Below are 27,619 nucleotides of genomic sequence, written 5' to 3' on the forward strand. Positions count from 1 at the left end.
AAAAGTTTTTGTTTTTTGTTTTTGGTTTTTTGTTTGTTTGTTTTGTTTTTTTTTTTTTAAAAAAAAAAAGAAGAGCAAGCCTGTGCCCTCCTACTCCCTGGCTTCTTACCTCCCTAAATAATCCATCCTCCTTCTCATGTAAGCTCCCACCATGATGCAGCACAGCTAATGAAGCCCCCACCAGAGGCCCTATGGGTGGGGTCACCCAATTTTATGTTGTTAGCCTCCAAAACTATTCATTTAAAACAACTTTTCTTTATAAATCACCCAGCCTCGGTGATCTGTTATTGCAATAGGAAATGATCTACCAGAGAGGGGTACCTAAGGCAGTCCGGGGGTCCTTTCATGGAGGAAAGGACTTCCAAGTTAGGACTTGAAATTTAACACCTCCCTTCTCTCTCCCAGTGAGCCCCCAAGAGAATAAGCCAAGAATAAAACACTCAGAATGGAAATTATCCCAATAGATTTACTTTTTAGGCTGTGTTTTAGAACAGAACCAATAAAAATATTCTATTATGCAACACAGAGACATGGGTAAGGAGACCCTGGAGCGTGCTACAGATGGCACAGCGCACAGCCACCATCTACTTCTTCAGAGGCTAATGGGAAATATATGGCATTTTCTTATTTCATGTCCCACAGTGTGACTGAAAGCAGACTGCTGGATAGAAAGCAGATTGACACCAGTAAGGATTCATCTCTCTCTCTCTCTCTCTCTCTCTCTGTCACACACACACACACTATCTATCTATCTATCTATCTATCTATCTATCTATCTCTCATACACTCCCTCTCTCTCTCCCTAATTCCCTCTCTCTTTCATATACACATTCTCACTCTCCCTCCCCACCTCTCTCTCTCTCTCTCTCTCTCTCTCTCTCACACACACACACACACACACACACACACATCCTCTCTCTCTCTCTCTCTCTCTCTCTCTCTCTGTCACACACACACTCTATCTATCTATCTATCTATCTATCTATCTCTCATACACTCCCTCTCTCTCTCCCTAATTCCCTCTCTCTTTCATATACACATTCTCACTCTCCCTCCCCACCTCTCTCTCTCTCTCTCTCTCTCTCTCTCACACACACACACACACACACACACATCCTCTCTCTCTCACACATTCTCCTTCTCCCTCCCCGCCTCACACACACACACACCCTATCTCTCTCATACATACTTTCTTTCTCTCCTCTCTCCCTCTCTCTTTCTCTCTCTCCCCTGCACATATCCCCTATCTCTCTCTCTCCCTCTCTCTCTCTCCCTCTCTCTCTCTCTTTCTCTCTCTCTCTCTCTCTCTCTCTCTCTCTCTCACACACACACACACACACACACACACACACACACACCTACCTTCTTGCTGACTCTGATCCTATCAAATGACAGAGACTTCCCATCTTCCTGCCCAAGTACCTCTCCAAATCCCTCCCTTGCAACAGAAGTCAGGCTGGCTACTACCCACCAACCTTGCCCCTGCCTCCTGTCACAGAACTCGGTCACTTCTGTCAGTATTCCCTGCAGTTTAACTACAGCTACATGGTTAGTTCACAGGACATAAGAATAGATATGGCATACTTCTTCCCATGCTCACATGGAAACTTCTGGTGCCCAGTGCTCCATGCCATCTTCCCTACTCTCTGACTTGATATATTTGTACACTGCAAACCAAGATTTAAAGATGGCAGAATCAAGGCATGAAAGATTCCTGTCCTTGAGCGTACTTTAGAAAGAGAGAGGGGCCCTAACAGGAATGTCCATACTGAGTTTGCAGGAATTAGAAGTAAATTTCCAGTGTGCTAAGTCACTGAGATTTGAGGGTTTATGTAGCATTGCAGCTAGCATTACCCACCTCATATACCAAAACAGACAAAGAGCCAGGTTTGCTCAGCAATTGTAATCCCTTCCGGTCCCCAGGCACGCATGGTATTTTGGCCTTGCTCACCACTCCGAAGCAAAGAGACCTTTGCCAGAATATTTCCCTGAGCCTTCCTGGAGTTGAATGGGTACTTGAGAGGCTGTTTGCAGGGCCACAGCTAAAGCTCACACTTCATCTAGTGTCTGCAACACAGGGATATGAAAGGACGCGGTCTTTGATGTCAGACAGATGTGGCTTGGACTCCTCCCCAGCCCTGACAATTCCTTGGCTTACTCTCACTGGGCTTTTGTTTCTTCATCTGCAAAATGAGGGTAAGGACACCTCATTGTTGCTTGTTGTAATTTGGCAGGGGGAGTAGAATAAAAGAACGGATCGCATGTGAAACACACACAGAGTTCCCGGTGTCTCCAAAGCCCTCGTTAATTCCCTCCCAACAACCATGAAATTAGCAAATTAAGAATTTATTTACCCGTCTAATCACAAAACTAAGCAAGAGGAGGCTTTTTCACACCGGACCATATGTTTATTTTTCTATGTAAATGTTGGTTATTTCACAAAGAGGAACAAGGTTTAACAAATACTTTTATAGGTTTTTTTTTTTTTTTGGTTCAAAAAGGGAGAACTTAACTTTTAGGAAACTTGAAAATCAAACCATAAACAAAGATAACGTTAAGTTTTTAAATAACTTTTTTCTCTTACTAGAAATAAATGTCGTATTTTCAAACTAGTGATAGCAAAATCCATGCTGGAGTTTGATCCAGAAGAAAACAACAGATAAGACAGTCCACACAACAGTGGGAAGAAAAGCGTTTTTCTGGGATATATTAATCCCCACGAGACAAGGACCTTCCCTGATATTATGTGGCCCTGGATATAATGCCTTGGAGAAAGGATGACACATTACACAAGAAAGAAAGTTGGGTCGGGCAATCCATTTCACCCAAGCAAGGCTCTAAAAGCGAGCTTTGGCAACAGGACGGAAAAGCAGAGCCATAGTTTTTTGGGGGTTTTTTTTGTTGTTTTTTTTTTTTTTCCAGGTAAGCTGGCAGAGCCGTGAACTGTTGCAGTCCCAGCCCCCAGTACAGAACGAAGCTGAAATGTCAGGGCAATGGGGCTGCAGCGGGAGGCATCGATGAGAGCCGCCCACCAGCATGACTAAGTGCTCTTAGGGACAATCCCCACTCAGAGGGCAGAAAGCAAATCTCCAGATGTTCTGAGCTGTCAGCTATGATTAACTGAGGAAAGGTGAAGCTGCCCACTTAACCATCTGAGCAACCTTCCTCATCACAACGACCCCAGAGTTCTCTGCAAAAGCGTTCACGGGTAAAATAAACGGAGGCCCCATCCAACTCCGAGCCTCACTTCTTCTGCTGCCCACCCTCTGATCAAGTCAGAACAGCGGCCTATTTTAAACCAGTGGCAATGTGTTCTCTCGTGGAAACGTGTGGGTTTCCAGAGACAGGCTGGCGCTCGGAAAGGCAGGCACGCGGAAGGCTGCGCCCACTCGCCCATCCTTCCTCTCCCACAAGAGTTTCAGGAGAAGTCCCAGGAGGAGAAGCCTAAGCAGTAGAGGACCTGCCGATGGCTTCCCATGACATTAAGCTCACTCCTATGGGAAAGGAGGAGCTGAGGTCTGGGTGGAAGCAGCCCCATGTGAGAAAAACCAAAGGCTACCTCTAGCCCAGGAAGAAGAATTCTAGCCCCCCCCCCCCCCCCCCCCCCCCCCCCCCCCCCCGCAATGCAGGCCACTGTATCCTTTCTAGAACAATTGATATGGATCTCTGTGCCTCTGTAACAGGCTTCAAAGCAACCTTAAATAGAGTAGAAAACATTCCATGGAACACTGAAGACTTGTTTTTAAACCAAGGTCACAAGACTAATTTACAAAAACAAAACAAAATAAACACTCATTTGCTGATTTTTTTTTTTTAAGGATCCAAGGCTGTGCTTTTACTTACAATCGCTCCAGCTGCTTCAGATCCTGGAAGGCGCCTCTCTCGATGACGCTCACCTGATTGTCTTCCAGATGCCTGGAATCAGAAAGGCAGCCAGGGTCAGGGACTGAAATAGTCAGAGGCCTCATTAGAGGCCTTAGGCTGTGCAGCCATATCACATATGCCCTCCTAGGACCCCGGGGTCCTCCCCACTGTAATCATTCTGTTGGGACAAAAACCACTGCATCCCAGTGTGGTGTCACGGTAACCAGAGTTTCGCCGCCTGCACATGTCTACCTGACAGATTGGCTTCCATGTCTCTATTTTAAGAACATTCCCAGCAAATGTGTCCCCCCCACCCCCACCCCCTCCAGAGAACTGCAGAATGTTGCACAGAAATGGAAGAGGTAAAGCTGCTCCTTGGAGAAACCACGTACATCCAACACCTCTTCCCTCGGAGCTCCCTCCTCCAAGGATTCAAAAATACTTCATTGAAAAGGGCCTTCCTTCCCTGCTCAACTTCACAGAAAGGACAGAGTCACAGAGAAACAGCACTGTGCGGAAGACAGCTAGCCAGGACCCAGAAAGGCCCTCAAGCAGGGCCAGGTTCATCCCAATCCCCTAAAGATAGCGACCTCACAGAAGTCATCCCTATGCCTGGCTACAGGCTGTGCTCTGCCTCTAAGTTCTCCCAGCAGGTGATTAAAAGTCCTAGTCACTCTGCCTAAGTGAGCTTGATCCACGCACGGGGTTCGCCCTAAGAGTTGATCATACAAAGAGACATTTGTTTCCGCAGTCTACCAAGGGGGCGAGGGAGAGTTTAAATTAGGATTAGTTGAACAGGTAGGGGACACAAAGATGATGCATGGATTCTGGGTGGGAAATGGGCCAAGAAATGACAGGGACTGCATTGGGTGGCTGCGTGGGATTTGGGGGACGTGCAGCTGCGATTGAAGGCTGTTTCTTGAGAGGAGGAGGAAATTAAGGAGAGCCCCAGTTTCCTCTGGAATGGCAGAAGCATGGCCTAGGGAGGGTCTATTCTTATTCCATAACAGACCTTCTACAATGACTTTACCTCTTGGGATAGAAGCATGGCCTGGGAAGGGTTTATCTTCATTCCATAACAGACCTTCTACAATGACCTCACCCCTGAGGATAGCCTAACCTCTGGCATGTTTTAGGCTTAAGGGTCAACCTGCTTCACTGAGGAAATCCTCTCTTCCCAAAGATTAAAGAAGAGAATCTTACTTCCTCATACTCCCAACCCAGCACCGTGGCCTACCTGTCAGTCTAGAATGAAAACCACAACTGTGGGGCCAACACACACTGACTTTTCCATAAAGGAGAAGAAGAGTCAATGATGTGAGATTTCTAGCAGGGAATGCAATGGTAAGTCGTTAGGCTCAAATACGCAACACATTTGTGTGCAAATATTAACGGGCCGGGGGGGGGGGGGGGTCAGCCTGTTCATCGGAATCCTCAACCTCTCAAGTCTTCCCATTTATGTGACTTCTGTCCCTGACAGGCCACTTCCATCCAGGCCATTCCCTTAACAGGTAAGAACGGGGTAGCTAAGAGACTTGCCCAAAGGGAAATCACACAGCTAAGGAGAGCCCCCAGTATAGTTTAGGATCTCTGCCTTCCTTCTTACTAGATGGTGGTGTTGTAATGAACACACTACCCATCATCCTTAAGACTCGGTTTCATCATTTGTAAAATACAGAAAATAGGACACCGCAGAAGCACTTAGAAGAATAAAAATGGATTAAATAAATCACGAAGCCCAGCATTTGAAGCAATAAACTGTAATTTTTAATAAATGTTCCTCCCCTCCCCTCTCCTTCCCTCCTCATCTCCATTCTGCCATATGGCAAGGAGGCCCCGGGAAGCTAACAGACTTTTATTAGCACATTTACTATACAGGGTGTCAGTTCGATGCTAGTGACTAGGGGGTTGATCAGCCAGACTTTTATAATCAATCAATCAACCAGCACTCACTGTCATTCTTCTTCAATTAGAACAAGGACTAACTCGAGAGTAGCTGAGTGTCAACCCCCGGATGTATGGAGGGGCTTCGCTCAGTCATTACGCTGACACAACAGAGATGGGCCATATCTGCGTGTGAGCTTTCTCCCCCTGCTCTACCCTGCTCAGGCCCTGGGAAGCTGGCTTGCAATGACTTTTCCAAAGAACGTCTTGGCCTCTACTTACTGTTGGCTTCAGCCACTGGGTTTTACTAGAAGGAGCTGGGAACCGTGGAAAGACAGCGGGGTCAAGAAATTTGCCCTTCGATCAAACCACTCCAGGGTGACTGAGTCCCTCTACCTAAGACACAGCTGCTTTTGTTGGACTGGAAGATCAAGTTGCTCCCATTGCTCCTCAATGCCTCGAAGCAGCTGTGGCTCTGTTCTCACTAGCCTGAGGAACTGGACCACCTCATCCCACCCACACTTCTGTCAACGTTAGCTCTCCTCACCTGCCCCTTGCAGTATCCTTTGGTCCCTGCTGGAAAGGTATCCAGGGTCCTTTTCAGACTGACTTCCTAAACCCATTCAAGTCCAGCCTCGTGCCTGGCATTGAAAGGCTGAGGAAATACCACTCGACAAATAATAGCATCTGACAGTGGATATGTGAGCCATGAAACCTGCAGGGAGACGGCAAGTAACACTGCAAGCCAGGGGCACGTAAGAAAGCTGTTGATCCAGGTCCTAGTTTACCAGCCAGACACGAGAGGACGTGGGATCATGGTCAGGCTAGGTTTTCGGTTCACACGAGAGCTGTCCAAGGCCGGTGTCTGTTCTGAGTTAGGGGGACACAGAGTGTGTTCATTTCAGCTCTTTGGCACTTTTTTCCTTTTTCCTTTTCTCTTCGCTAGATTAGAATCGGAAATGGCCCTCCTGTGATGACGGCCGGGGCGGAGTTTAAAACTCTTTTATTAACCCCATTTGGGATAAAGCTGGCTCCCACATTGTGAACACAGCAAGCCCTTAAATGGATTACTCAGAAAAAGGGTATAATTGATACCAACAGAAGAGACTTTTCCCTGCTCCCAACCTGTGGGAGAGATGATGGTTGCAGGCAACGCCTACATCTCTGCTTCATTTAGGGGAAAATCGCTCTGGGATGGGACGGAAGTTCGCCAGCCTCCCTTCTCTGTTTACCCATTCACCTGCACCATATCAGCAGACAGAAGGCATTCTGCATGGAAATGGGGGGCAAGTTCGAATTATTCACGACAATCGAGGCTTTTATTGCTTCACCATAAACTGTAAATAAGAAACAGACATGGAGACTATGCCAGCATGTCATGAAAGCTTTTCAAAATAAAATAAAAAAAAAAAAAAACAAAAGAGTTCTCTAGGTTACTCAGCTGAGAAGAATGGATGGAGGGAAATACGATTAAAATGTTTGGATATTTTATTGGTGTTAGAAGCCTTCTCCGCTATTCCACCTAGCGGATTTCTTTGACTGAATTAAAGGGCCACTTGAAAGGAACTGTCTGTGAGCTGATAAGGGAGATAATGAAACAGATCTATTAACAGTCGATAAAAAAAAAGGAGTAAAAGGCATTTTGGTATTGCTTATCAAAATAGAAGAATGCGCCAATTAACTCAAAAGATAAACTGTAGTCAAAGGAGGGTTGTAGACTCTGCGGAAGACATTAATGTCACCTTTTGTGATTATTTTAAACTTTCTATTTGCAGAGAGCAGATATGGAAATTGGAATTTTTATTAGTCTCTCTGATGCAGCAGTAAGAAAATCAAAGGGTTATTTTTGACTTGGTTAGAAAATGAAACATTAGGTGAATTTTGACTTGTATGAAAAAACATCTCTTACAGAAACAAGTGGAAGAAATGGGGCAAAAAAGACAAAAAGAAAAAATGCCTAAACACAGTTCTGCCTTTTAAGCCAGCAAATGACCTAGAAGCAGCAGTCTCCTGCCTTGCTTTTTAATACAAAGTACCCTAAAACTGAACCATGGGATCCCCCTGTACCTCTGCCAACCTCCCTACTGATGGGCGTAGACCTTATCAGAGCAGTTACTCAGTTGACATACACACAGGTGCTCAGAGCACAGGACAGGCTTAGTTCAAGGTAGGTCTTCACTCTGAGGATGGCGAGAAAAGAGGTCCATGGGGGGAACATCTGGTAGCTGGAGGCCCTGCATCAGATTCCCGCATCCCTGTGCACTGGTCCCCAGTACCACTCAGGCGACACTCTGCACACCAGAGCTGCATGCCCTTCCCTTCTCCCTCCTCAAGACCCCATGCACTGGAGCTGCACTTCCTTCCCTCTCCTTCCTCCTCCTTTGTGAGCACAGAAGTACTGCATGCATTCTAGTTCCAACTGCTCTGTCGCTCACGATGTGGAGCTGAGATTTCTGCTGTTCCCTCTCCTGCAAAGAGGGGGCCATAATAACGCCAACCTCATATGTTCTGTGCTATGACTAGGCACCGTGTCCACGGTAAGTAACCAAGAAAATGCTGGTCACCATCAGCCTAAGCAATATTACTAATGCTTCTCAAACAAGAGGTCCACATTACCGAAGTTCTGCTTCACAAGTGACAGGCAGTAATCAAACGCTGCTTGGGAAAAAGGCAAAGCCCTGAAGCGCTCCGTGTATAACAAGAATTGAGAGGACTTTGAAGCATTCACTCACTATGTTGCTGAAGGGAAAACTGAGATCCAAGGGGGTACAGGATTTCCCCAAAGTTGCATGAGCAATGAATCCCAAATCAAATGAGAATCTGGTGCTTCCTGTTGCAAGGACAAAATCATTCTGTTGTGCAGAGCTGTGAGTGGAAACAGGGGACTGAGGGGCTGGAGAGGCGACTCAGTAGTTCGGAGTACTTGTTTCTCTTGTAGAAGACACGGGTTCAATTCCCAGCCCCAATAGGGAAGCTCACAACCATCTGTAACTCAAGTTCCAGAGGATCTGATGCCCTCTTCTGACCTTTGAGGACACCAGGCACACATATGGTGGACATACATGCAGGCAAGCAAAGCCTTCATGTATACAAAATGAAATAAATCTTTAAAAAATATGTGTGTTGAGAGAGGTGGAATCTGGTAGCAATGAGTTAGCCGCAACTGCCAATAAAGATGAGCCAGGCATGATTCCATGACACAAATAACATCAAAGCTGGGACCAAACTTCCCAGGCTGCACTCCTGGGCAGGAGCCACACTTCCACATCAGCAATAAGGAAGGAAGGAAAGAAAGAGAACCCAATCGCTGCGCTCTTGTTTCTCTGAGTGTCAAGCTTTTCAGTGAATAGTACATCGTCATCTCCTTATGAAACCCAAACCAAGGGCTAGGTAAAACACTACAATGTTCAGAAAGGAAACCTGCTGTTCCTTGTCTCCCTATTCTATCAATGCCTACCTCAGATTCTGCAACCTGTCTGCACAGCTGTGAATGGCCAGCCAGGATTCTGCCCTTGCCTGGCCCTCTCCATCTCTCCTCCCCTCCTCTCCATTAAGCAGGAAGATAAATAACATCTGTCCCAATTGCTCTTTTAATGCACAAGCTGGGGAAGAAATTATAATCTCTCTGGAAGGGAAGGCATGGTTAGTCAACCTGACATTGCTGTCATCCAGGAAGCAGGGCATGTTGACTTAATTCATTTATTGCCTTCTGTTTTTCCTGTCACTGGAACCCGGTGCTTCTTCTATCGATCTCGCCCAGCCAGCAGCATCCAGCCATACAATCTGATATCTGTGAACACTTGGTACAGTAATGAAGGGCTTTCTGGAGCAGAAGCATGAATTCCCGCGGCCCAGAGCTGGGGAATGTGATGTCAGGGCAGCGCACCGTTTTCACAAGCTGAAGAGCTGAAAATGAAAACTCGCTGGCACACCATTTGCTACTTACAAGACTCGGAGATTCTTCAGTCCAGCGAAGTCCATCTTGGTGATTCTGGTGATGTTATTTCTGTCCAGGTCACTGCAATGGAACAAAAACTCAGGTCAGATCTTTACAGGTTACACTTACACTCTATTCAATGCAGACTTGGCTTAGACTGGGGGAACGCTGCCTGTCAGGGGGTAGGCAATTCCAATGATTAATGTTATCCCTTGAGCATGCCCAACTAACCTGAAGGAAATTGTATGGAATAAGCCATTCATTATGTAGCTAGTGGAACCCAGTTACACTTAACTGCCTGTCTTCTGGGGTCCTTTCTTCAAGTAACAAACGTATCTCTCAGTGTCCCCAGGCCCCCCAATTTTCAGATTAATTTATGCAAGTAGAACTGAGGCCTCCTGTAAATTCCAGGGGTTCCAGGGAGGAAGAGTTGACCCAGGCCAGGCTTTTAAGTACCTTCAATCCCTTTCATTGTCTCAAGAATGCATGCATGATTCAAAGAATAACTTTCTCTCCACTGGGGTAGCAAAGCAGGTCAAAGTTCCCAGAAGCCATCTTGTATCACTAAAGGGCAGTGTTCCAGACCCAGATGACGAAAAGAGACACCCTTCATGGTGTTTTGTGAGTGTTTGGATCTGCTTATGCCTGAAGCCAGATACTTCCGTATTTTAGCCTTTTGTGAGTCGATCTATTCCACTTTATTTTCATTTTGGTTTAAATCAGCTCAGAGTTCCCAGAATACATCTTGCCTCCACTAAAGGACAGTGTTCCAGACCAAGAAGATGAAAACAACCATTTTACATCTATTCCTTGAAATCGAAAAGAATGGTCCACTGGCTTTGGTCCATAGCTAGATAGGTATAAATAGAAAACACAACCTTGTCTAGTAGGCCAAACAAAACTTGTCTAGTTTCTAACTAGTTAGCAAATGCCCTGAGTTTAGTTTCTAACAGGTGTCAACACCATCGAGCCTGTGCGTAGCAGGTAGTAAAAGCTAATTCTACAGAGTAGGCAAAGGCAGCTGCCTGGATGCAACTTGGAAGCTTAGGGGCATTTGTCATGGGGGAGCTGAAAGCTCGGCCTGACAGTTCCTGGGGTAAAGGTGAGGGAGGCATCGTGGGTGGTAGGAAGCCAAGGTTAAAGGGGAGCTGAAGTTAAGAACAAACCTGTGAACAACTGGATAAACATTCTGTATTTCCTGAAGTCACCTATGAGCCCTAGATGAAAAAGGGAGGGGGGCATCGGGAACATTTTAATTTTAATTTACTTTTGTTTGTGTTGCTTTTGTTTTGCTGTGATAGTTTGCCTGTCTAGAACACCTGATGGTCTAATAAAGATCTGACGGCCAATAGCGAGGCAGGAGCAAGGATAGGCAGGACTGGCAGGCAGCAAGGATATAGAGAAGGAGAAATTTGGGAGCAGGGGTTCAGAGGAGTAGCCCGAGAAGGAGGAGGACATGGGGGGCCAGCCATCCAGCTACACAGTAATCTCCGGAGTAAAGGGGAGGTTTATAAAAGTAAGAGAAAAGAAGCCCAGAGGCAAAAGGCAGAGGGGATAATATAAATTAAGAAAAGCGGGCAAGAAACAGCCAAGCTTAGGCCTGATGTTTCTAAATAAGAGTAAGGCTTCGTGTGTGATTCGTGTGGGATCTAGGTGGTGAGCCCCCAAATGAGTCCAAAGAACTTACTACTACTACAGGAAGGAGAAATAAAAAATATTACAGTTCTTAACACTTGAAGCTGAAGACTGAATCCATTCATATTGTGCCCTCCTATGAGAAGAAAAGCTTTCAGGGTTTGAGCCTGTGGCATTTCTACAAGGGTGTCTGAAATTGAGTTTATACAGTGCCGCAAGTCACTCAATTACAGAATCTGCTTTGAAAAGAATGTGTGTTGCCTGACGTGGGGTGCCCTTCTGTATGCTGTAAATACGTTTTCATTACCATTGATTCATAAAGAAGCTGATTTAGTCAATAGTCAGGCAAAATACAGCCAGGTGGGAAATCCAAACAAAGATACCGAGAGAAAGAAGGCAGAGTTGGGGAGACGCCAGCAGCCACCCGGGGAAGCAAGATGTGAGGTAACAAGCCACCAGCCTTGTGGTAAAATGTAGAATAATAGAAATGGGCTGATTTAAGTTGCAAGAGCTAGTTAATAATAAGCCTGAGCTAATATGCCAAACAGTTTGTAATTAATATTAAGCCTCAGAGTGATTATTCAGGAACTGAGTGGGCAGGCAAATAGTCTCCAGTTGCAGCTGCCTGCTTCCATGGTACAAACATTAGAGCACACACACACACACACACACAGAGATTTACCAGCTATGATATCACACAGCGGTAAATCTTATGGGAGCAGTGCTATTACGTGTCTGCTGTCAGCCAAGGCATCAGGATAGTCTCCCTGGATTAGCGAGAGTCACCTGTCCGACAACAGGTCTCCATGAAGACCTGTGAGTTATAGGCTTGCATTAGAGCAGTGGTTCTCAGCTTTTTAATACAGGACCTCACGTTGTAGTGACCCCCTCCCCCAACCACAAAATGATTCTGCTATTTCCTAACTGTATGTTTGTTATTGTTATACATTATAAGTATCTGCTATGCAGGATATCTGATACATGACCCTCAAGGGGTTGTGACCCACAGGTCACATTAGGTCACAGGTCACTGTTGCATTAGACAAGAAGGAGAGCGGTTTCCAATTTCTGCACTTTGTGTGAGGAGCAATCGAGTCTGAGGAGGGATAACTTTGCTGATATGAGAAATTACAGTGATACGAGAAATTACATGGCCTTGGGCAACCTCACCTAGACTCCACTTCTCTTTCCTCAGTTTCCCCCTCCTAGGCCAGCCATCCAAACTGTTTTTTAGTTTGTGATAGAGGACCACCCCATTTCACTTCCACTACTTATGCAGGGTGTCAGTGAGGAAAGGGCCCCAGGCACACACTGACGCCAGGATCGCCCAGCAGTGGAGAGATAGCTGGGATCCAGTAACGTCTCTAGCATGGTGAGCACTCTTCTCTGCTCCCCCCAGAGTCTGGATGGATGTGTGGGGACCTTGGGAACTGGGAAAATGACAAAGCAGTTGAGGGTTTCATTACCAGGACAGAGCGTGGCACTGCGGCAGCTCCTGCTGCCAGCTTCTGCACTGATATTTTCAATTAATATTCATTACGAGAAGGGATGCAGTGTGCCACAGAGGTGCTGAGGACATGCTGGGGTGGGATATACTGTGAGGGTCCTCACATAGAGTCCCGCAGCTGAATTCCTTGCCCAGCCAACCTCCCGAGTGGCCCTTGACTAAGGATCAAAATGACACACACGACCTCAAGAGCTTTTTGTTTTTGAAGGTTAAATAAAGATGCTATACTCATAGGGCTTACCCATCACTAAATTTGGGATTACTTTAACTAGTTGAAGTACACTCCTCTACCTACCTACATAACGCAGAGAAATTTTAGTTCACCAAAACAAACCAGGTACCCCGTTCCCATGTCTTAAGTCATTGACCAAAGTGATTACTTTGGGGTAATCTGTTTCATAACACTGAAGATGTGGAACAAAGAGGGAGAAAAAGACACCTACTGAATATTTAATTCACCACTATGAGTAAAATGGATTCCCATGGCTCTCCATGGCAAAGGTGATTCTCCATGGCTGCTGCTTTGAGACCCTCAGTCCTGTCATCAGAGTCAAGGATGGCTCAAGGAAAGAAGGCATTTATGTCTTCTGGAGATGAGGCGAGAAGTGGCCCCGTGCTTATCTTTGGTGCAATAAACACTGCTTAAGCGAGAGTGTCCATCCATTCAGGTGGAGTTAACGGAAGCACGGGAATCACTGCGGCCTGACTTTACTCCATTCACTGAACACTTGCAGGCTAGTAAGCTGTCCATCAAAGCACCTTTGTGAACACAACAGACTGCATTTCCAAGATTTCCTTGAGTGTGACCATGTGACTGAGTTCATAGCACTGCACAATGGGCTAAAATAATACAGGCTGCCTTCAGGGCAGAGCCATGAAATTCCCTACCCAATGCTTCACACCCTTCCTTGACCTGTATCTTGGGCTGGATTCAGAAAATAATGAAGGACTCGCAAGGTGGCACATGGTCAGAGCCCATGTCCCTGAGTGACTGCATGGGACAGAGATGCCTTCCTTGCCTCCTGATCTGTACCTATCAGATTCAGACATATTCCAGAAATAGCTTCAAAGCCACCCAAATCCAGGGGCTGTTTGTCACAGCAGTCTGTCCTGTCAGGTTCAATGTCTTTAACTTTCTATCCTTTTTGGTTTACATCTTGTCTTCATAACACGTCTGAACAATAGGTATTATTGTTTCCATCAACAGATGAATGTCTGTTGGTGAACCTCCTTAAGAGCATCTCTCTGCCAAGCCTACCCTATGCGCCGAGCCCTTTGCTAACGCTCTGTGTACCTCTTGAATCTATGAGCCATTGTTTACTGTCTCACTTTTCACACAAGGAGACTTGGTCTCGTCCTCTGCTCTTTAGAAGATTTTCACCCAGAAGAAAACTACAACATGAGGTCACATGCCAGTAAGTAAAACAGCACTAGAACCCAGACTGTCTGAATGCAGAGGCCAGGTGTGTGTGTGTGTGTGCGCGCGCGCGCGCGCGCACAAGGATACATGCCCACAGATGCGCCTGCGAGGGCAGAAGTCAATGTCAAGTGTCTTCCTTCGTTCTCTACCTTATTTTGTTGTTGTGGCAGAGTCTGGGGCTCATCAACTAGTTAGACTGTCTAATCACGTCAGACTTGAGCACCTAGGATCCTCTGTCTCCGCATCTGGGTCCTGGAATTGCAGACAAACACCAGGATGCCTGGATTTTTGCATGAGTGCAAGGGGGATCATGATTCAGGTCCTCAAATTTGCACAGCAAAGCCCATTACCCAGTGATCCAGCTTCCCAACCCTATAAAAATGACCTTACAAGCCAGGTCATCTTTAGCCATTGAATCCTGTTGCCCATCTATCACGAGTCTAAGTATTTTCGCAATGTGTAAAGTTATCTACTAGATGGGTGGGGAGGGACAGAAAGTACAAAAACAAATAGAATGAGAGAACACAGTTTCTCATCTCTTTGCTTTGATGGAAACAAAGGAATACACCTGTTGGCTTGATTGCCCCCAGTTCCAGCCAAAATCGTACACTTTCTGTCCTATCTCCCACTGAGGCTGGACAGTAGCAACACTGAGCCTCTCTGCAAGCCCAAGGATGCTCTTTAATCTTTGCCCATGACTGGATCTCCCATGCTGCCTCTGTAAACAGCCGTCACCATAGCAATCTCCTGCATTGGTTTCCCCATCCCAACAAATGAATCATAAACCACGGTTGAGGTTTGAGTTCTGTGGTATTTTCACATCTGTTTGACACCTTGGGTGGAGTGGGGAGGAAGAAGAATTCAGAGCAACACTGGAAAAAAATGAAACAAAAATAACACGGTCTGGGCCAGGCTCTTGTCTCTGTCTTGGCACATGCACACACGAACCCCTTTCCTCCTTCACTCCGCAGCATTCCTACAGATCTTTCTCTGAGTCATAGCGCATCTGGGAAGGGGAAGTATAAAGATCCACCCCCAGTGAAACAGCACAGCGTGGAGAAAAAGAGACATCCGAGGAAAAGCCAGAGGCTGTGGGTTTGAATCCCAGCTTCCTCACTACCGAGCTGGGTGGCGTTAGCAAAGACACAACTTCACTCAGACCCAGATATGACAACTGGTGCTAGGACACTCCTAAGATGTGACCCCAAATGTCAGCTCTACGGGGTTACCTGGAGGCTTAAGCAGAAAGCATGTGACGAGTGGATGCAGTTGAGAGACGTTTGTCTGTGATGGAGAAGCACACGAATGGCCCCCACCTCACTGGGGTTCAGATTACAGTTTCCCCACTGGGTGATTGTACTTGGACAATTAGATCACCAATTTTAACAAAACAGATGAGATGCTCAACAGATTGTTGTAAAACTGATCCTGGGTTAGATGATCTTGCCGACTTTGGGCTTGTGTAAATACCTGTGCATGTCGAAAGCAGACTGGTTAAGCTAAACCGTCCAGAAGGCAGGGGAGGCACACTATGTCTGACCTTTGGTACAGTGAGATATAACTCACATCATTATAGTCAGAAGCAACTCCACACAGAGAACATACCACACACAGAGACTAGACTCTTATATCTGCCTGCTCCTTGCATAACTCTACAAAGAGAAACCTTCTGGACTGCAGAACGGAAGACAGAGTCTCAATCTGGGAACTGCACATAACAAAGAAGCTGCACAGGCTACACAGGCCAAGGATGGAAGTTAGGTCATATTGGGATGAAGTCTACAGGGTACTGTGAATAGAGAAGGCTGGGCAGTCCTGTCAGCTTTCAGATCTACTTAGGATGGATATATTTGGGGACCTATAACCAAGCTGGCTTTTAAAAATCTAGAATGTAGCTTGGTCCTTGTTCTCAGCACTTTGGAGCTGAAATAAACTAAGTCTTGAGATACTTGGAAAATACGCCAAACAAAATGTTGGGAGTCTACATTCCACAGTGAGTCGGGCAGAGAAAGAGCAGAGATCGACTAAATCATAAGATACTTGGAAAATATGCATTCCACGGTGAATGGGCAGATAAAGAGAGGTGCTGAGAGCAAGAGCGCTTAAGCGGAAACTCAGAGAAAACCTTTTAGAATAGAGGGTAAGGGAGGACAGGACGGGAAGGACCGGGTGACAGCAAGGATGGGGGTAGGAATTACAAAGGAAGGAAGTACTACAGCCAGCCAGGAAGCTCTTGAGGTCTTCACACGTTGTAGCGATACACCACAAAGTCTGACAGCATGGATTTGGGACTCCTGTCCAGAAACTGAATAAAAGGGGCCAGGATCAAAGGGGCATCACAGACCCCATTTGGAACCAAGGCAAAAGGGGGCAAAGGGCCTTGGCCTTGGTGTCAGTCACCTGCTCCACCCTTCCATCCAGGGAGAAGACCCAATTGCTCACACTGGGCTGTCTTGGGAGATCTCCCATCTTCCAGTAAGGTGGGTGGAGGTGGGAAGCAGCGGCAGAGGGGGGACAAGGAAGCCATTCCCCTGAAGCTTTCCCCAGGCGCTCAGCCAGGTCAGCACACTTTTCTGCCAAGGGTCACAGCTCCTTCTAGGGACTATGCCTATGCCAGCCTCGCAAACACTTAGTTTCCTCTCCCCCCTTCTGCCTTAGAGATGGAAACCCCTCCACACTTTTATGTCCCGGGTACCTCTGTGGTTCCCTGAGCTACACCTATACCCTGAAATTGTTCACATGTAACTGTATCCGCCAGGGCTGTCTCTCAGCTGAGTTTTCTGTCTGGTTTCTGTTTCTTCCTGATATATCATTCACGCACTCACTCGTTCATGTATTCATTCAACAAACAGGTCTTCCCCGCAAACTGCTGGGCTATAACATGTGCTAGGAAATAAGAGTGATACGGCTTTTGGCCTTAAAGAGAGCAGTTCACGGGGAACAATTAAAGGAGCAGTTTCCATAAAGTGTGGTGATGTCTATGCCACAAATTCATACGCTCATCTTAGAAGGGCCAGACAACAAATGCCTGTTGTTTTTTTTCTTGCCTGTCATGTTTTCTTTCTTTCCCTTTCGTGTTCTCTCTCTCTCTCTGTCTCTCTCTGTCTCTCTCTCTCTCTCTCTCTCTCTCTCTGTCTCTCTCTCTCTCTCTCTCTGTGTGTGTGTGTGTGTGTGTGTGTGTGTGTGTGTGTATGTGTCTTTTTTATTCATACAGGCACTTTGACTGCATGCATGTCTATGCACCACATGCACGCCTGGTGAGGGCTGAGGCTGGAAGAGTGTGTCGGACGCCATTGGATTGGAGTTACAGATGGTTGTGAGACGCCACCGGGGTGCTGAGACTCAAACCCTGGCCCTCTGCTATAGCAGCTAGTGTTTTTAACTGCTGAGCCGTCTCTCCAGGCTCTGTTCTGCAGTGTGAAAACTGCCACAGACTTAAACAAATGAGTAGAGAGCAAGTTGTACCTGTATGCAAATAAAACTTTATTAGGAAAAAGTGGTCAAAGAGGCTTAGTTGAGCAGGGCAGTGGTGACACACACCTTTAATTCCAGAACTTGGGAGGCGGATCTCAGTGAGTTCAAGACCAGCCTAGTCTACAAAGTGAATTCCCGAACAGCCAGGACAGAGAAACTCTGTCTGGGGAAGGAGGGGTGAAGGAGGAAAAAGAAAAAAAAAGAGGCTAAGTTGTCTCTGGGACCATAGCTCACAGACCCCTGTTCTCTCCTATGCCAGAGGCATAAACAAACCCTATAAGGGAGTATGGTTGGAGGGTGGTGGCCCTGTAGGTAGAGGGGAGGATTCCAGGGAAAGGTGGCATTTTAACTGAGACCTCAAAAATGAGCTGGGCACAGTGGGGTTGGCATGGGAATACGTAGGAGAGGATAAAAGGATTTGGAAAGAAGAAATAGCAAATATAAAAGCCCAGAGGCACTGCCTCAGGGTAAAAGCAAGCAGACATTTTTTTGACTCGTCAAGCAGGAGGCAAAAGAGAGCATATGCCCCCACAACTTCTTCCTTCCTTCCTCCATCCTTCCCGCACCTGACTCCCATCTCCCTTTACCGCCGCCTCGCCTCCTCCCTTCATCCATCCCTATGACCAGTCTTTACTAAACACTGCTCTGGGCCTGGCACTCCATTGTGGCTAAGGCTGGAAGACTAAACAACAAATCCCCTTTAAAGAAAATTGAGTGAGTGTGGAAGACAGATCCGAAGCTGGTGGCTAAGACACCCCCTTTCCTTTTCCTTCAGGTGGGCAGGACCTTGGGCTTGCTTCCAAGCAGCTAATACAGGGAAGGCGAAAGGATGCTGTTTTGATGTATTTTATGCCGCTTTGTGCTCATCTTGCTCAGGGCCTCTTTTTGGCTGTGATGAAGCACATGGCCATGTCCGCATGGCAAGAACTCAGGTCGGCTTCGACATTACGCAGCAGGGTATGGGAACTGACAATGGCAAAAACAACCTGAAGCCTTCGGTCTAACAGACCTCAAAGGATGCCATTCTCCACCAATGAGCCCACGGAAATGGAAAGAGTCCACAGCCTCAAGCAGCATCGTGACTAAAGCCCTGTCAGACGCGGAGGCAGAGGCCCAGCTGTCTCTGAGGTGCCTACTGGTACTGTTTGAAGCGGCCACCTTTGTGGTAAGATTGCCTGGCAGCAAGAGGAGGCAAATGCCATCGGAGACCATACACAAACAACGTAAACAAACAACAGGACCAGATTATGATAGGTAGGTAACCAGACAATAGCTCTAGAGATGGCCTGGAGAATAAAGGTGGGGGTGCAAGGAAAGTGGGGTCTCTGCCTTGTCTGGGGCAGGTGTGGGAACCTCTCTTGCATAGCGATATTATGTCTGAGACAGAGGGAAGGGAGTCAGCTGAAGGGAAGAGGTGCTGAAGGGAGAAGGTTCTAGGTAGAAGAATATAAACAAACAGACCCAGAGGGATGATAGGAGCAGAAAGAGCCGGATAGAACAAAAGAGCAGACAGCATCCCATGGACTGACTTAGGCCTTGCACTATTAGGACCACAAAAGGGGTCAGCAGGAAAGAGACTGAGACAGCAGCCATAAGCCATCTTCCCCCAGAGGAATTCAGTCCCATACAACACAATTAACTTCCCACAGATGTGTACTTAGTGTCCCAGCACAACAGCACTTCATCCCTGTCCACAGCATACCTCGCTGGACTCTTCCTTCCTCTGACCTGCAGACACGTACTGGAAACCCACTAGACCCCGCCACCATGCTAGGCACTCTGCTTGCATATACGTTTCTGTCCGGTCTCGAAAGCTTCCGTGTCTGCTCACCACCCCAACATCATGGCTATGTTATGGGTAGAATTAAATACCCACAAGTCTATGTTGAAGCCCTGCGCCCCGCTAATGTGAATGCGGTCATATTTGAAAAAGACTCTTTGTAGATGCAATCAGGTTCAAGCGAGTTCATTGGGATGGGCTCTAAGCCAGTGTGATTACTGTCCTTAAAAGATGAAGGAGATGACGGAGCAGAGACACAGGAATGACGCCGCGTGAAGGAGAGCCAAGCAGCCACCAGACACAAAGCACCAAGAACTGTCAACCCCTGCCTGAAGCCAGGAGGAGGGAGGGAGGGAGGGAGGGAGGGAGGGAGGGGAAGAGAGAGAAAAACAGAGAGAGAAACAGAGAGAGAGAGAGAGAGAGAGAGAGAGAGAGAGAGAGAGACTGATTCACTCAAGTATGGCCCGCCAGCACCCCTATTTCCAATTTCTCCTTTCCACAAACTGAAAGCAGAAATGTCTGTGATTTTTAGGTAACCAGGTGTTTGCTACAAAAGCCCCATAAAACCAATGCTCCCAATTTTCAGGCACCCCTGAGCCCCCGAGTCTTCCTCTCTGAACTGGATGGCCCAGCCTCTGCGCAGCTCATTTGGGTCTTTCTTCACATTTCATTCTTGTCTCCCACCTCATGGGCTGCGGCCTGCTTCCTGTGCGCCTGACTCCGCTCCTGCAGGACCAAAGGGGATACTCCCCACACTTCGTCCTGGACACCTTGGATGAAGTAAGCCCCCTTGGGGACAATGAAAGAAATGTATACTGGACTTGTCATCTCACAGGCATAAGACAGGATATTTTGATGGTGGTGATTTTTAAAAAAAAAAAATCATAGTTTGCTTCTTAGTATTTTGGTGTTTTCTGTGGTGATTATGAATTACATATGTGGAATGGTGGATCACTGTCTTCAAGATTAATGCTCATAAAAGAGTAAATTAGTCGTCTTAAGAAGGCCTTGAGGAAGATAACTTGGGCCTCACGCTTATTCCCTGTGCCATATTGTGCCCTACAGACATGGTCACAGGCAACTCTGATAGAGCCAACTTCCCATGCCTGTCCAGAAACTTATCAACAAAAGAAATTCACCTGACCTAAGACCCTACCTAGCCCTTGCTAAAGTAAAATGTAGACAGAAGCCTTTCAAGGTGCACATTGGGCCATCCGCTCAAGACATGTGACGAGTGCAATTGCCGCTCTCGGGAGCTAGTCAGATTGTCCTGCACTCGTGTGTCCTTCTGTCTTTGTTTCGTCTGTCAGCCGCTTGCCTGGCCTGACGGCAAAGAAGAGCCAGCCTGTGTTCCCGAACCATCCGATTCCCATCCTACCAGGTCCCAGGCGTCTGTGTTTCCCCGTGGAGGCCTCACAGGGCTCCCTCACACTCTGCTCCCCTGACACCCACCAGGAGGCATTGTTCAAGTGTTCTCTGAATTCTGCACTTCATTCTCAACCCTTACATAACCCAACCCGAGTTTAAAAACACACACACACGCATACAGGAAAGAAGAAATGGCTGAATTTGATTAAAAAAAAAAAAACTGGCTTCACACTACCACAGTTGTTGGGGAACTGAGCCTCCCTGGGCTACATCTCTGACTTGGCAGCGCCCTAGAATATCTAATTTTACACCTGCAATCGCCTGCAGCCAACCCTGTGCACACAGCTCCCTGCAGGAGGAAGAACCAGCGAAACAGAAGGGGTAACCTGGGCGTCTGGCTGGGGTCGCGAGGAGGCTCTGCAAGGCGGTGGGGAGGCAAGAGCTCTCTCGGCTCTCCTTCCCTTCAGCAGGAGTACCCCTGCTTTTTTTAGCTTCATGCTCTAGGGCAGAAAAACGTGAGGATACAGCCATTACTGGGATGAGAGACAGAAGTAGAAGTTGCAGGCTCTAGCCCCCGAGGGAATCCTGACCTACAGACCTCTTTTGTCTAAGTCTCCTTGTGATATTTACATGTATAAATTAACTCTCAATTTTCAACATTTTGGACAATTCTAGAATTGCCTTGTCTGTCTTCCCTCTACCGCCCTTCCAAAATCAGATGACCAGATAACTCTGGACCTTTGTGGCAATAATAATAATAAGTTAATAATAAGGGACACACTGAGAAGGGCGACCAACCCTTGACATACACCAGCTGTCCTATTTGCTTACTGGTGCTGTGACGAGACACCGTGACAAAATCCACTGGAGGGGTTGTTGTTTGGCTTCTACTTCCAGACCGGAGTCCAGTGTTGCGGAGGGTGGGGGCAGGAACCACAGAGGAAAACTATTGACTAGCTTGTTCAGCTACTTCCCTCTACAGCCCAGGCCCATTTGCTTTGGGATGACGATACCATCCTCCATGGAGATGAACCATCCTCCATCTATCAGCTGGGAAGAAAATGCCCCACAGACATGGTCTCAGGCGAATCTGATGGAGACAATTTCCCAACTGAGATTCCCTCTTCCCAGGTGACTCAAGCTGGGCCAAACTGTCAGAAACCCAGAGCTCTTCTGCCCACCGCAGGAACTTTCCTTGCCTGGGTTATACACTCGGTTTTTACGGTCATACGAGAGCCTGACCTCCCACAAAAAGGCCCTGGCATGGCGATCTCACCAAATGGTGATGCGGCTTCAGGCAAATTACTTAGACTACTCATGCAGAAACTTCTGTTGTTTAATAATTTTTTTTTAAAGTTTGATGGGGGGACACGCGCAAGTCAGAGGACAACTTGTGGGACCTCTCCAGGCACACCATGAGAAAGGCAGAAGTCACGTGATGATAAGATCGTCCTTGTCGCCTCATTAACACCAAGGAGACACCTCATCTGACCTGCAGCCCTGATGTCACCCTCCCTGATCCATCCCAGGCACAGCCTGTAGAAAGAGTTCTTCTCTGTGACAAATCCAGAGCATTCTGGATGTTTCTATCTCAGAAAAGCAATCTTTCCCGAAGCAGACTAAGGCAATTTACTCTTTTCTGAGCATTCTTCTTGGGGGTGCTGATGACCCCCACTGCAAATTGTTCACTTGGTATGTCCTGCTTTGGTTATGGCAAGAAGTCTCAGGCCCTCATAAAGTCTCCCCAGCAGATCTTTTCTCAAAACCTATCTCCACACTGCTTGTGGGAGCTTGGGACAAAATGATTCTTCAAATGATGGGAAGCAGCAACTCCAAACCCCAGAAGGTTTGGGAAACCAGCAAAAAAAAAACCCCTAAAGGGAGCATGCTACGGCAGACACTGCTATAAGTTCCCCTAACTGCTGCATTCCCCCCTCAGCAATTCCCAAGAAGAAACTTCCCATGCCCTTTGCATCTAAGTGGGACCACCTGACCGATTAAAGAAATCGGAATGGAAGCAATATATGCCACTTCCAGGCAAGGTCATAAAACACCCTGAATGGCATTACCATGTCTTCCCCTTTAACATGCAGAGACCACGTGTAAAAACAGCGGTTTCCCAAGATGGACGGAGCCCAGGACCCTGAGTGACTGTTGGAATATGAGCCATACCCCCGTACATGCCTAGACCAAGTGTACTACACTCTGGTAATAGGTGCAGCAGTATAGTTTCCCTTTCTGCTATCGATACATCTGGAATTATTTGTTCCTGCAGCACAGCTTATCCTGTGCTGACTGATATACCGGGAAGGACACCAACAGTGCAAAGGCAGGCTGAAATTTCGGTATCCATGATCTTTCTTCCTCTCTAGCTCATGACATGAATTTGGAAAAGTTTCTCCCCTTATTTAAAAAGAAAAAAAAAAGACCAACTGATTGAGCCACTGAAGTCACAACAATTATTGGCTTTGGACTCCGCTGTTTTCTTAAATAAGATTTTATCTTTGAAAGGTTATATAACCCCAGCCAATAGAGGTACAAATGCTGCAGGCAGCTACATGGGAACCTAGGTAAATTTCTGCTAAATGGGTAATTATTATGGAAGAGACAGCGTGTACTGACTTTCCAGCGTATGAAGTCAACGAGGTGCTCCCATTCTATGAATTGCGGTGCAGGAAGATTAAAGCACTTGTCTAGGGTCACGAGCTGGCAAGTAACATAGCAGCATTTACTCCCAGGTGGTCAGAGTACCAGATGCCTAACAACAAAGCAACTGAAGCATGACACACAAATGAAAATAGTAATATTCCATCATTTTAGCTAAACTGATAAACTCCACCTTCTTGGGATAAGGACCATACTTTGGTTATATCTCAATTCTCAGGGTTCAGCACAACATCTGGCACCTAAAAAGTCATAAAGAACAAACAAACAAACATCAAAAATGGTAGAGTCACTTGAACTAGAGCTCTTAAATGAACTATGTTTTAAGGCTTTAAAGATTTATTTTTATTTATGTGTATGTGAAAGAAAGTGAAAGCCACATGTCTGCAGGTGTCCAGGGGTTCAGAAGAGGGTGCCAGATGCCCTGGACCTGGAGTTATAGGTGGTTATGGGTCACCCAACATGGGTGCTGAGAATTGAATTGAGGTCCCCTTGGAAGAGCAGCAACTGCTCTTAGCTGCTAAGCCATCTCTCCCAGCCCTGATATCAAGCGTTTTAATTGAGTTATACTTGAAGATATCTTAAAATGTAGTGTGTTCATTATCCGAGTTGAATACTTTTGTAAGTCAGTGAGAATGCCACTAATATTTACGAGTTAGATGCATAAATATTGGGACTGTCTAAGGCAAGTCACTAAAATCAGTCTCCTAGCTAGAGCCACAAATACTCTTGGTAGCATGAGTGTCAAAGGTATCACAAGGAGCATAGCTGCTCAGTATGTCTTTGTTCTTTTGTTGTGACTGTTTGATTTTTGAGACAGGGTTCTTTTATGTCAACCATATGGTCTCTAAATGCACCATGTAGTTCAGGCTGGTCTCAGCCTTGTGATGATCCTCCTGCCTCAGCCTCCCTAATGCTGGAATTACAAGTGTGCACCACCATCCAGTCCACTTGCGTCTCTGACCATTTCCAAGTCCGCAGCTCTTTGTGGGGCAAGCTCTGAATGGGGCAAACCTCCAAGTCTAACCAGGAACACAGCACACGTGTTATGAACTAACTTACAGCATGGTTGCACTGATCACTTTAAGAAAAGAAGATGGATCGGCACAAGGAATGCAATGATTGCTGCAAGAATATAAACATGGGTTGCACTGGAACTGGCTACATGCTTTGTATAAACACTAATAAAGTGAGTTCAGGCTGAGCTGCGACTTTAAAGGAAATTCTTCCCCATAAACATGTCCTGCCATGCCCTAATAACTCTTTAATTTGATGCACATTTAGGAAGGATGATGCTAAGTAATCACAGAATAATGTTAAGGTCTGTTGCGAAGGGGGCGGGGTGAAGTGATGCAACTTGGAGCTAACACTATCCACCAGAAGGCTGGCTTCTCTTCTCCTTTCACACATGGAGGGAATCTGCCAAGTGACACGCAGGAAAGCAGAGGCAGGTCTCTGCAGGTTCAGCACAGGGTGTCGTAGGATGGCATCATGTGAATCTCCTGGCTGGCCCATTTCCAGTCAGTCTTCTCTATCTGGGGAAGGGATGGGTGGCTTCCATTGGCACACGGGTCTCTCAACTTTGTAGAACAGAGTTCTTGCTTTTTTATGACACCCAAAGCTCCTTGAGAAAAGAGAATGCTTGCCACTTACTGAGGCATCCACAAGCCAGACGCTGCTCTGAACCCCTGTAAGATGGCATGGTGGCATGGAGTCAGGAATAAGTAGATAGGTGCGTAGTTTAGAGGCGTAGATCCCATCTTATAACATGCTAATCATGTGGTTTTGGAAAACCATCCCTGTTGTATGCAGAATGGCTTAGTAGCCCTTACTGATCCTCAGAGGTCTTGTTAGAAAACCAAATGAGATCACGTGGGGGGGAACAAAGGATTTAATAAATTTTAAAAGGCTTGAATAAATTAGGAACCACTCCTGAAGAGAAAGTGCAAAAATGATGGCTAATGACAAGTTCTCTGTGTACTGTTTTCATCATATATCAAGTTCTGTTCATTTCCTTTAAGTCCTCCTAGCAACCCCATAATAATCTTATCATTATTCTGCCATTTTGTAAGCAAGTGAGGTCCAGAGAGGTTAAGTAGCGTGCCCCAGTTCAGACACAGTCAGAAGCCCTGCCCACAGGGCAATGGTTCTAATGGGCAGAGCTAGATGTCTAAGCTCCTGTTTTCCGCTACTAAGTTCTCAAGAAACTAAAGACATCGGTTTGTTAGCCTGCGAGCAATGTGGACAAGGGCTGCCTGGAGTCTCTCCCAGGTCTCCAGCAACCCGTGCAGGACTAGAAAGGTAATCAGGTGATGGCCGTTCGTTCCCCTCCCTAACCACCTGTTTGCAGACTAAATCTGGCCATTTGTGTAGAACCACCCCGAGCTGTGATGACACTTCTCCAAGTTCATACGCCCCATCCCTCAATCCTCCTTGGCTCTCCACCTTCTGCAAGGTAAAGGGCCTTAGTCCAATACCCCAACTGTCTAGAAACACAAGCCAAATGGCTCATCCGACAGGCAGGTCCTCTGCAGCCACAAGGGTCATCCCGGACACCAAGCCTTTGCCCAGGCTAGCCTCCCATCTGCAGGTCCCTCTTCTCTAGATCACAATGAATTGAAGATGTCAGGAAGCCTGGCTGAGGAAAGGTGACCCCTTTCAGTAGACCGAAGAGCTGGAAAGGAAGAGAATGTCTCTACAGTGAGACACTGGGTCTGGGGCAGGCCCACCAACTCTGCTGAGGCGGGAGTCACTCCTTGCCATCTGGCACTGATAAAATGCCAAGGGACAGGAACAAGACAGGGAGGGAGAAGGGCCTGTCTGATTGTCCAACCCATCCTTCGTGTCCAGACTCAGGGAAGGCCAGTCTCCTCTCATCAGCCATGAAACCATATCTTGCTTATTATGACAATCTGAAAAAGCTCCCTGATTATTCCTTGGGGAATCCAATTTGTTTCCTTTGTAAAGAGGAAACAATTCTCTTCTCGGTTTAGGAGGTGGGGACATTCCATTTATCTTGAGGGGGAAGAAATCTGTTTCCCATTATGAATCACGTTCTATTCATAGGTCTATTTGTGAAGAATAAATCCCTACAATTCACGTGGAGAAAAAAAAAACCGTCTCTCCTTACCCTCCTACACACACCCATGAGGGCTAAGCAAATTGGCTCCCACCTGCCCCTTCTCCAGACTTTGCGCCAGGGCTGGCTTTCCATCCTTTGCTCTGAGAAGGGAAATGTTTACTCATCCCCTAGAAATCAGCAGTATTCCCAAGTCATCCTGAGTAGGTGATAAAGCCTACCTCGAGTAATTCATTCAGCGTAAGCAGAAATGACAATAAATTCCAAACCCCAAGTCCCTGTGTTCTGGGACAGGGGTCAGCAAGCTGCAGGCCGCAAGCCAAATTAAGTCCACTGTTTATTCTATGGCCTGGGAGCTAAGAATAGATTTTAAGTTTTTTAACTAGTTAGGGAAAAAAATTAAAAGTATACTATTTCATGACACATAAAATTACATGAAATTCAAATTTCGATAGCCACAAATACAATTTTCTTGGAACACAGCCCACAATCACCCACTTACATAGTGCTTATGGCTGGGTTTGCTCTACGTGGACAGAACTGAGTCTTGTCATCCCACCAAGGCTATATGATCCCCAGAAACTAAATAATTACTTGCAGCTTTAGTAGAAAATGTTTGCTGACCCTTGATCTAGAAGCCACTTTACTCCAGCAAGGTCAAAAATCAAGAAAATGGCAGACAGCACGGGTGACAAGGATAAACCTCACCACAATGGCTCTGGGGGAAAAGCAAGTGGCTGGCCATGTGGGTGCCACCATCAGGCTGAAGCTCACTCAGTCCTGGATGGACAGAAGTACTGCATAGTTTGGGGGGCATTCCTGCAAAGTTTTGTGTCTTCACTTTCTGTCGTACCTCTAACATGGGTACCTTCCTTGCTCCTTTTCTTGGGTTGAGAATTAAGTTTATACACACCAAGTGGTTAAAACAGGCCCTGCTCCGATATGTTCACTAGCTCTTTACTCTGGTGTTGCTGCTTTCACAACTCCAGGGGGCGCTATTCAACAGT

General features: G+C 46.6%; 1 protein-coding gene across 1 annotated transcript in view; it reads right to left on the reverse strand.

Annotated features, from left to right (window-relative positions):
- Positions 1–27,619, reverse strand: part of Slit3 (slit guidance ligand 3) — a 589,355-nt gene that overhangs the window by 529,456 nt on the left and 32,280 nt on the right. The window contains exons 2-3 of the mRNA XM_041676107.1: positions 9,695–9,766; positions 3,844–3,915 (exon numbers count right to left, since the gene is read on the reverse strand). Coding sequence (XP_041532041.1) covers positions 3,844–3,915; positions 9,695–9,766 — 144 coding nt within the window. The remainder of the gene's footprint in view (positions 1–3,843; positions 3,916–9,694; positions 9,767–27,619) is intronic.

The sequence above is a fragment of the Microtus oregoni genome, unplaced genomic scaffold (assembly GCF_018167655.1).
Source record: "Microtus oregoni isolate MIOR12 unplaced genomic scaffold, Mior012 000027F_ref0000203, whole genome shotgun sequence".
Lineage (NCBI taxonomy): Eukaryota > Metazoa > Chordata > Mammalia > Rodentia > Cricetidae > Microtus > Microtus oregoni.